At 35.5% G+C, this 11,571-nt stretch overlaps 1 protein-coding gene across 1 annotated transcript in view; it reads left to right on the plus strand.

The window, feature by feature from the left end:
- Positions 1-10,990, plus strand: part of CEP192 (centrosomal protein 192) — a 61,412-nt gene extending 50,422 nt beyond the window's left edge. Inside the window, exons 40-44 of the mRNA XM_027650815.1 lie at positions 341-460; positions 4,246-4,364; positions 5,267-5,390; positions 5,827-5,885; positions 10,518-10,990. Coding sequence (XP_027506616.1) covers positions 341-460; positions 4,246-4,364; positions 5,267-5,390; positions 5,827-5,885; positions 10,518-10,656 — 561 coding nt within the window. The 3' untranslated portion in view covers positions 10,657-10,990. The remainder of the gene's footprint in view (positions 1-340; positions 461-4,245; positions 4,365-5,266; positions 5,391-5,826; positions 5,886-10,517) is intronic.
- The last annotated feature ends 581 nt before the right edge of the window (positions 10,991-11,571 follow it).

Here is an 11,571-nt window from a genome sequence, read left to right on the forward strand (position 1 = left end):
TTCAGCTGCATGTATTTCCCCTCCTGGTCCCCTTTTCCTCAATTTTACTAATAGAAGTAATTGTGCAAGCACTTGCTGACTTTGCTTAAAGCAGATAAGCTGAACTCAGATTTTGTTTGAAATTGCTTGCACAACCTGTTTCATCCAATATCTTCTCTTGTAGGCAAAGGAGGACTTAGTTTAGTTGTATTGTTTTCTGCAAGATCACCTGTGTGTGGCATGTATGTTCTGTAGTGTGTAAATTTTCTGCTGGCTGAACCATAACTTTTTGCAGGTAAAATTGTAAAGATGTCAGGGTATTTTAATAATCTTCTGCAAAATTTTTCTCTTTTTTTTGTAGGTTGCTGTAATCTTTTTACCTAGAGATAAAGGGGATTACTCCCAGTTCTGGGACCTTGAGTGCCACCCAGTTGAAAAGCCTAGTTGGAAACATAAATTAAAATTTCAGCTTTCTGGGACAGTGAGTATATAAAATGCTATAAATGCTGTCTTGAGCAGAAATTTTTGATAATATCTTGATTTTACTATACAGTACTCTTATACTCTGGTATATTCTGAAAAAACCCAACCTTTCTAATATTTTTGTTGGGCTAAATTGTATTGTTTTTCTTATGTTACAAAAATACATTCTCTCTCTTGCTTATGTGATATGCTTATGGCATTATCTTTTGCCATGTAAGATGTAAGACTTTATTTTTCTCAGAGTAAGTAGAGAGAAAAACTTGCCTTCGGGAGGAGTTGTTTCTGTAGGCAAAGATTTTTTTGTATAAGACACTAAGTGGTTTGGTTTTATCTTTGTAAATAAATAGCAAAGTAACTGCCCTTTGCTATATTATGTAAATGCAATTTTGGAATTTTCTAATATCCAGATTGGAGGTATCCACATGTCTCTAAATGAACCTGTTTCAGTATTTTATCAGAGTAACAGTGTGGGTGGGGGTGATGCTGAGATTTGTGTATGGAAGCAATTGGGTTTGAGCTCTCCTCTGCTACCCTGTTGTTCCTCAGCTCAAACTTTATAGTAGGGCTTGGAAGAAGAGTGTTAGAATTTAGAAGTGGTTTTCTGTGCTCTCTCTCCTTACCTTGCTTTTAATCCCTACCTCACCATCCATACAAGAAAAATTTACATAGGACAGAGGATTTACCATAAGGAAGAATTAGTTCTAATGATTAGTTAAATAAGCTGAATGTGAAGAGCTTTGTACATTCAATATTGCGTGATTGCTATATGTGCTTTGCTGTCCTTTCCAGAGGGTTTGACTTGAGTTTTCTCAGAAGCCCAGACAAAGATTTGGGATCGTTCTGTAGAGAACCAAGGCTGCTGCAGTAGTAGGAACCTTACTTACCCTTCTTGCTGGGGTACCTTACATTTTATTTTGTAGGATCCTTGTTCTTTCCAAATTAATTTTGTTGAAAGATAGTTAAATAACTTTTGACTTTTGGCATAAAAGTCCTGTATAGTGTGTGGTTTGGGAGGCTTTTTTACTCAGCTTTCATCAAATTCTTTGAACATAATTTCTCTGAAAGTGAGGAAAACATCTAAGTTGTTTGTCTGTTTAAAGCTAGTTGAAATAGAGAGAAGATTAATTCTTCAACAGAACTCTGGAGTTTTAAAGAATTCTCTTCTTAAAACGTGACTAATTGTCAGAGCTTTATAAATCTTTGAGCAGCATAACTTGATATTAATGTTTTTGAACTACTGTGTCAAGATTTTTTCTTGATTTTTTTTTTCCCAAAGCTATTAACAATTAGATCTTTCTAGCATCTCTGCACATGGGAAAAATTTTGTAGAAAATACTTGAAATGCATGTCACTATCATTTTCAGAAAGATTTGAAAAGGAAGAACTTTATTTATCAACTAGTAAGGAACTGTACATCTATTTGGGAGAGGGATCTACACAGAACCTTTACTCAGATTGTTGCAGCTTTTAGTTGAGAAGACAAGTCAATTATAATCTGTTATGTCCTAGGAATCAAGGGTTTAGACAGTGTTACTACAACTTTGGAAGGGACTTGAAATCTGGTGGTTTTGCTGAGGCAGAGGGCTACAGCTGTGGTTAATGTGACTTTTGATAGAATCAGGTGGGAAGAGTTGACTGTCATTCAGAGTGGCATTTATTTATAGCACCACTTCAAAAGAAATGAAAACTTTGGAAGAGCTCAGGAAGGAACTAAAAGAACAAGGTTAAGTTAGGAAAATCAGTGGCACATACCACTTTTATTTTTTTTCCTGAAAAATTACTAACTGTACCTTTGATTATGCTCTGCATGTGTTTGCAGTTCTCACCACTGGAAACTGTAATCAGGAACTCAGATCATCATATCTCCAAAGCTGGTCCCAGAGAAAAAGAAAGAAGGGATTCTATATGTACTTTGCAGCCCCAACCTCTCAATACTAGTCATTCAAACTTTGTTTTTTCTTTTCCTGAGAAACATTAGTTGGGCTGCTGTTGGGGGTCGTTCTAAGATCATTGAGCTAAGAGTGACTGTTGCCATTGTGCACAGAAATGTTGGACTGGTATTTTGGTCTAATTATTGGTCCTTTCTGGGTGAACTAGCAAGCACCTACCACAAGGCTGGGACAGCACAGAAGTCCTTTCTGCTCTTCTAGCATGTAGAAAGTTGAACTTCATAAAGAACCCCTGCTATTGTTTGAAGATACCACAGATGTTAAGTGCGTGCCATTTTTTAATTTACATGGTTTATATACTTTAAAAGTTACGCAGTTACACAGCTCATGTATCGTTTTGCAGCAAACTGAGATGCTTTTATGCTTAACACAAAACTTACTGCTAACAAAGAGTTCTTGATTTGATTACTATTATGAGCAGCACAAAGCTTGATCACCTTTGGGTATTCCCCTCCTGTGAGGGGAGGGTAAAAAATCTTTTTAAACTCTGTGAGCAAAATAATTCCAATTTTCAAGCTGTACAAATTTTTGTGCTTCTGAGGTGGATTTGGGACAGCAGAACTCAATTGTAACCATTTGGAATGTTATCATACTGCTCCCATTTGAAACAGGAGAATTCAGTACAGGCTATGGTAAAGCACGCAATACTTCAAGATGCCCTTAAAAAGACTAGGGTAACTTCTGATAATTTTCCATAGTGTACCTTATTCTCATGCAGTCAACTTGCCTTCTGATAAATCAGAACTTGAATGATAACAGAGGCATGATACCCATAGTTTTTCACTACATGGAATATTAAAAGCTCTGGAAACAAGACACGTGCAAGTCCTTTCTTGTCTTTATATATTGGGGTCTACTGGGGTTCATGGGTTATTTGCAACTGAAAAATATTCTTTAAGAATTTTTTTTTGGCTGCCGCTATTTCTGACAGGCTGATTAGCAGCTCTTTCAATAGAAGAAATGAATGCCTAAAAGACAAGTTTGTCATAGCAGCTCTATTGAAGATGAATCTATTTTTTTCATCTTCCCTGCGTAAGGGAATCAACTGCTTGTCTAAAACGTCAGCACCATTTCAGAAATTGACATAATGTTGTACAACCGAAAGTGTAGGAGGTTCTTTTGGTTCTTTAACTTTGTTTAAGATGTTGTGACCCAAGGGACTCCAAGCAGTATCTGGCTAGATTCGTTAAGCAGTGCGGAATTTGAAATTGGTTATTTTGCTAAGTATTTCCTTAGGGTGATCTGACCTCCTTGTGTTAGAATACACTAAATGGGCATCCTGATGATGGTAAATATTTTGGCCTAATTTCTGAGTGTACAAATACTCTATAATACTTCATCTGATTCTGCCTCTCTGGAGAGGCCTTTCTTTGAGAAAGATGTATTGTTCATAACACAAAATTATTACAAAGCTTTTTTCTTGTTGTGAGAATTCAAATTATAATGCTGACTTATGCCTTCCTTCTTTTTGAGCAGTTGTTTAGCCAGCTTGGTTGTTCTTGAGACATATGGGCAGAATATCTGCAGAGGAATTGGGGTTTTTTTTGGCTTTTAGTAAAATCTTTGTTGCTAGCAGCCTTCTTGAGATTCCACCTGCACTGCTAGTTTGTTGTGAACTGTCTTGTAACAAATAAGTATTCGTAAAGCACAGAAGCATGTTAAAGTATTCCTCCTGAGTTATTGCTTTTATCTCAATGATCCAGACTCTCCTTTTCCTGGAAGATTATACTTTAAATAAAAGGTCTGGGATTGGGTAAGGGGAATGACTTATGTACCGGAATACTTAAATACTTTTGAATGTGAAGTTTACAGGCTTCTCTATTTTTTCCAATAGGGTGCTAAACCAGAAAGTGCAACTCCAGTTGTGGAAGCTTCTGCAAGTGCCCTTACAAAAACTGAGTTGCCAGTTATACCAGAAAAGAAGGTTTACTCTGAAGGACGCACAAGAATAGGGTATGTATGGACAAAACTTGAAAACAGTGTGTCTGCAACTGGGTAAAAGGGTTGGGGGGTGGAACCCGACCCCACAACCAAAACCTGTTTTACTATTGGGACATCTACATGATGGAACAGGCTGCACAGAGAGGCTGTGAAGTCTCTGTCCTTGAAAATTTTTGGGATCTAACTGGACAGCCTGGTCTTACCTCACAGCTGACCCTGACTGGAGGAAGAGGTTGATCTGGAGACCACCTGAGTATCTTCTGACCTGAATGACCCTATGATTCCCGGTTAAAGAGTAAACAGCTGCAAAAAACAGACTTGCCAAACCTTTTAATGCCTCTGTATTGTTCAGTCTCATAGGCTTCTCCTTTTCAGTTTGGTGTCTAAGTTGTTTGACCATGATATGCTGTGGTAAATGAACTGGTATCGGCAGTAGAATTTTGTGAATACTTTTTCTATATTTGCCTTTTGGAGACTCCAACTGACTATAAAGTCAATTCTGAGAAAACCACTGTATTGCATGTCTTAACCTTGCTCTTCTTCAGTCTAAAGTTAATTTTCAGTTCTTTTCCTGTGGGATGATATGAATATGTCAAGGGGAGTAAAATTTTTTCGTTAAACATGGCATCTCTGAGAAGAGTCTAGTTCTCAAGTAAAGCATATGGAGGAAAAATTCAGACTTTGAAAGTATGTATAGGTAAATGACTGTATGCCACATGATGCTTTCATTATTCTTTCTGGCTAAAATATCTTGCCTATAGAACTTAAGGTGAGAGAGTTGATATCTTCTGGATCTTTCCATTTTTCCTGATTTAATCTCAGAAAATACACCTGTTATCTTTAAGTATGCAATCAATATATCCAGATCATATAAGTCAGAAATGTTAATATCTTAAATCCCTTTTTCAAATTAGACAAAAGGAGATAATTCAAGGGGTATATGCACCACAAGACCTCTACGTTTTTCCTCCAGCAAGAGTTGGGGAAACATGTACATTAAAGGTCAACTTACGGAATAATTCGCTTAAAACACATGTGGTAAGTTTGACAGACTTTGTCTTAAACAGATAGTTCAATTGCACTGTTTTTTGTTTTCTTTTATTCTTCACAAAGATTGCAATAGTACAAGTCTTAGTTTGTTAGTTTCGAAGGCCAATACTTGAAGAATTTTAGTCTCCTGCAAGTTTTCTCTTTTGTGACTGAATAACTGAGTGTATTTTTAATATGTTTACAACTGAAAAAATAATATAGGCTTGTTATTATTCTGATATAGTGATTTCATTTCTTAACTTTATTAAAATATGGAGGTAAGAATTTTTTTTCTTTTTGCAAGTGTGGGCATTCTTTATTTTTACACTATGGGTCTGTGTACGACTGTATTTGTGAGTGACTTGATTTATCTTAAGCATGTCATAAATTGAATATGATAGGCATATATATAGTGCACTTTTAAGTATTTCATATTAAATTACAGCTGGAATTTTTAAGTCCCAGAGAGCCTTTCTACATCAAGCACTTGAAATACTCTCTAAGGTGAGTAATGCGTATGCTAACATTCTCTCTCTCCTAACAAAAAAATTAACCAAGTAATTCAGTAAGATAAATATCTTATGTATATGTACAGTGCTAAAATATAGATAAAAATATTCTTGTCTAGGTAAAGGGTTGGGCTTTTTTGTTGCCTTTTTTTTGGTTAAGTTTTGGGATTTTGTGTGAGGGTTTTTTGTTGTTTTTTTTTTTCTTGCCAAGCTGTACTCTAATCTTGGTTAGAAGCAGAATGAGACCACACAGTTATTTCTGCATCTGCCAATTTCTTCCCTGCAAATTGTTTCTAACAGTGCTGCTGCTTTTAATGTTAAGCTTAATGCTTCATGTAACCATTTGGCATGCTGTGCACAATCAAGTCATTCCTTCCATTTATACTTTCTGCACAACAGACCAAGCAAATTGCCTTCATCATGCTTCTAATTTGACAAACCTGCAGAGCTGCATCAAAGACTCTCTGCAAATACAAGGTTTGAGCAGCCAGTGGAATTGCCTGGTCATACCAAGTATTTCAGCATTTTACCTGCATAAAAGAAATTTTCGAGTTGGTGGTAACAATCCCTGAAAATAAACCCAGTCATCTGTGGAGTTCATTACAGCAAGTATTTGACAGTAGTATTAGTCATCTCTTCCAGAAGTATAGCATCTCACATGCTCATCTGCAACAGTGGGATTATCAGGAAGGCAGAAATGCCACCATTTCATTATAAGTTTTACAGCATACATTCTCAGTGTTTGGACAGGGTCCCCATTTTAAACACAGGGAAACTAGGAGTATACAGGACAAAAATTGGGAGCAAAATTCTAAATGGAGCTAGGTATTCTGACTCCTAATCTGCTTGGCATTTACTATAAAGATAGGGCTGTGGTGGTGTTAGCCAAAGGTATTCAAGGTATTCTTAAGGCCACTTATCAATGCAAATTGTTGTAACTCCACTTAGGCATGTGTTCCAGTGTTTTTATTTAACTGTCATTTTTAAAAAATATTTCACATGAGATGGCACAGAAGGGTTTTTTTATGGAGGTAGTGACCAAGATAAAATCTGTCCAAATAAAGATAACCTAGCTAGATCTGGGTCTGTACAGCTGAAGACAAAGGACAGGATAACTTGATTTTGTCATCCTTGACAAAAAGATGAGTAACTTCACTGGAAGACACTCTGATATTTCAAAACTATTCTTGAGAAATGCTGTAAAAGCTATTTGGTGTATTTTCTGTAATAAATTATGAACTCCTACTCCATTTTTCTAAAGTAGACTTAACAAGTTTAAAAGTCAGTCTACTTTTTTTTTTCTAATAACTTTGACTGTTTTTTCTTTGGTTGTAAATACTGGCCTTTCCTAGCTTTTTAAAAAATAACTTATCTGAAGTCAACATATAGCACTCTGAAGAAATTCTCCCATTTATGAGCATAAAGCACAGAATTACTTGACTCAGATAGATGCTTTTAAATAAGTGTTAAAAGTGTTTTAAATGTTTTGTTTAAGAATAGCGTCAAGGAGGCTATTAAGAGCCAATGTTAACTGTTTCCATCTAAACTAGATCCTTCTGAATTTGGACATCATATGAAGTAATGTTCAAAACTAACTGGATAAGAAAACTGCAGGAACTTGAAATGTTAGTCTGTAAATAAGAGTGTAAAAATGGAAAGTACCACCTACCTATATGTTTTTTACCAAAAATGTGTTAGGTAGTAAACATGGTCTGTTGCATGCTGTGAATTTTGAGGTCCAAATTTGAAAGCAAGTTTTTGTGTAATCAAGTTTTACATCTGGATAATGAAGCTGCAAGTTTGTATTTAATATCGAGTCCGACCTTCAGAAGTTGTTGGTACAGTGGCTTTGCCAGTTCTTCAGTTGGTTATGTCATCACAAGTACCAGCACACAGCACTGCTACAGAATTTTGTCTTGCATCTATTTTTTTTTTTTTTTACTGCAAAGAGAATACTTTTAACAAGATGGGTCCTAAAGGATACAAACATATGGATGAAACATGAAAAAACACTGGACTTTTAAAAAAGTGTTTGGCTAAGTTGGCTAACTACCAAGTTGTTATGCCTATTAAAAAAAGAGTTTGAAAACAAAGGTGTTTCTATTATATTGCTTTCAGAACCCATCTGAAATAAGTTGATTACAGGGTAGCATATGTTTTAGATAATAGTAAAGGTAGAACTGTTTGTTTGGAGGTTTTTTCTTCACTGATGATTTTTGTTTCCAATAGCCATCCTTCTGGGTGTCAGGGGTTGCTATTCATTGATGAGCCATCTGGTTACTGTGGCTTAGATGGTGCTTACCCATGTTGTTCCTTTTCAGCTTACCTACTGCAGTGTTTAGTTTGTCTATGAAACAGGCTTCAGACATGCCTGACTTTTCAGAAATACCACTTCAAACTGGTGCAACAACCTGTAGAAGCCATACAGTATTCAAAGACTAATTGAGTTGCAGGCATAAGGGGAAGTTTGAAATAAAATAAAAGGTTTTTTTTAATAAGAGAAAAAGAATTAATTACAGGGTAGTTTCCTTGTCCTGACGCTATTTTTGACTAGTTTCTAGCTACTCTACTTGAGAAAAATGCTCCATGTTGCTTTGTTTCTAAGAACATTTATGCTATGTAGTAGCTCAAAGAGCTGTTGTATCTGGAATCTGAGCTTTCTAGTTTTGTTAGCTGAAGAAAATGAAAATAACATCTTTCCCTTTGGATTAGGAAGCAAGTGTGGTGAGTCTTATCTCAATTGTTAGAAATCAACTGACTGCTACAAAACAGACTATGTAATGTCTGACTAATTCTGCTTTTAGGGAAGAATGATAATGTGTTTAGCACTTAACAAATGGACACCTGCGTTTAGAGGTCAAGAGGAATTTAATATAGCTGTCATACGCTAAGAAACTGCTCTGCCTTGAGTACCACTGGGGTCATATAGTACATAATCTGGAAATAAATATTTGACAGCCAGATGTGGCCATATCTTAAAAACAGTAATACATAACTTACTGTTGAGTTTTTGATAGTGTAAGTTTGAGTTTGGTTGTATTGTTCTTTTTAAGTGTTATGTAGTATGTAAGGAAGCATACATATATTATTATATATAGACTTCTGCAGCTCTCCTGGCTTTCTACTGAATTTGCTTTTATTTTTGTGAATTCTTAGGTGGCCTAGTTATATGCAGCTTCAGACTATATTCCTAGTAAAATTTGTGTTTTCTAACATAATGCATGTTACAGATTAAGTAGTTGTACTGATGTTCTTCACTTAAAAAAATGGATTTCTTAAAAATAAGCTGAATAAGTATCTTCAACCTGTATATTGTAGATGGAGAAAGAGACAAAGCCTGCCAGATTTGTTATACAACACTTGGCAATGAAGTATGAGACCTGAAACTCTAATCTGGTTGTATTCCTTTGGTACGCTGTTGATTGTGGTTCAGTACAACATATTTAGTGCTTTGTTTCTGTATTAACCCGATTGAAAAAAATACAGTACCATACCAGTCTTTATTCTGAAGGTGTGTATTCTTAGTTGATTGACCAGGATCTGGTAAAAACAAAAAAAAAGAAAATTTAAAACCAAAACAAAACAACCCCCAAAAAAACAAAGAAGAAAACAAAATACATTTACTAGTGTGCCTCTTTTAGCACTAAGGGTGGTACTAGCAAATAAGGATTGCATGTAGGGCCAGTATTATGATTTTCAAATGTAGATGGTTAAGAACACAGACTGACTATGATAGGTTGAATTAGTGTAGAGAAAAGGAATATGAAAAGGTAGGAACAAAACGAGAAAAAGTAGGGGATATAAGCACATTCCAGAGGGCTTTAAGGAGAGAAAACTGAAAGTACAATAAAAGCAAACAAAGCTTTCTTTTCTTTTTCTACTAAGTGATGCTGTTCATTTTTCCTTGTTCCGGTATGTGCCTGTTACTGTTACCTCTCTCTTAGTGCTGGATATTTCTATTGCATGCCATGGAATCCAGTTGGCTGCCACTCAACATTTCCAACTTACTGCTTGTACAGCTTATATTTTTAAATTATTCAGTCTAGGCTTTTGACAGTTGACAGAGCGACCTATTACATTTGGTATGTTTTTATGCAATCTGAGTAGAAGAGGAATTATATAACCTAAAAAGGTGTAAAAATGTCTAAAACACTCTTTGAGGATGGGTATATTGATTTGCAATGATTCAGCAAAATGTTTCTTAACGTGGAGGCAATTAAAGTAATGGAAAGTACTTTAGTATCTTCAAATATGTGGAATTCAAAACACGAATTGAAAATTTTAAGTGTATTTGAAACATGATTTTTCAAGGGAAGAAATGCAGTAATTATGCTCTAAATATAGTTTACATACTGTCAATATTATTGCAAAGACCAAACTCATTCAGGTAAACTAGCAGCAGTAAAGTATTGTCGTACTTTGTATAATCAGTAGGAAAAAACGACCTTTATGATCAAAGTCCCTCAGAAGAAAAATAGATAATTAAATCTGTAAAAATAAACTTGATGATCCAGTGCACATCTGATACACCATTTTAGTGAAAATGAAAAGTAGACAGGAATTTGTCTGACTGTTAGGATTAACTCATTAATTAATAATGAATATACCCATAATTGCCTTTTTGTAGATCCCATCATTACATCAATGTGCCAGTCCAGTTCAAGCCAAAGGCAGAAGGAATATTTGAAGATCTCTTCGTTGTGCTGACAATGGAATATGGCCCAGTTAATATTCGGCTACGTGGTAAAGCTATTCCAAAAAAATAGTCAGAAGAATTTTATGAGTGTTTATAAGAATTTATAACAGTTTATACCACTTAAGATATTCAAAGGTTTGCTACTATATTTCTGTACTAATGTCTTACTTGTTTTGCCCTGTGATGCTGCTTTGATGGAAAGAATTCTGTAAGATAAATGATGGTGCTTGTCTTACAAATCTGTTTTCATAGTAAAAACATTGAGAAATAACATTGTATGTTTTAAAGTTATAATTTTCTAATTTATGTTTCTGCACTTTTGATGAAAATGGAAGTTTTCTATTTTTGCATTTATTGGGAATAGCTAGATACTGATATATTTTATTTTAAGCATTGTAAATACAGAAATAAAATCTATGTGTAAACAGTTGATTCTACCTGATTTCTGGTTTTGTTTAGAGGATTCTTTGCTGAGGGTAAGGGATCAAGCTGCCTACTCTTAGACAGTGCTAATTTTTTGTTGGGTCTTTGGGGGAGCAGGGGGAGGAATTGCAGTACAGAAGCTGACCTGTAAATATTGTGTTTCCATCTCGTGACACTGGGACCAGATCAATGATCTGACAGTCAGCCCCTAGCTTTTTACACAGTTCATTGTGAAAACAGTGTAAATTTTAATATGAGCAGTACTGCCTTCAGCCCTCCAGAGTGGTGCATCTTACCCAGTGAGTGTTCTGTCTCTTAACAGTCACAAAAAAAATGTTCCTTTGGAAGATGACATAAGCCTGGCTGCTTACTGGTTCAATTCCATTTCCTCAACATCTTCAATCTTTGGATTAGGAATGGGAGGTAGAATCCCACCTATCCCTTTTTTCCGTTTATTGGCCTGTTTGTGAAATTACCTGTTCACATTTTTTAACCCTTTTGATACTCTGTTTCCACAAACGTGGGAGCAAGCTCTGAAAGTTCACTGTATACTCTTTTGACA

This window comes from Corapipo altera, unplaced genomic scaffold (assembly GCF_003945725.1).
Source record: "Corapipo altera isolate COAL_440 unplaced genomic scaffold, ASM394572v1 24, whole genome shotgun sequence".
NCBI classification, from domain to species: Eukaryota; Metazoa; Chordata; class Aves; order Passeriformes; family Pipridae; genus Corapipo; species Corapipo altera.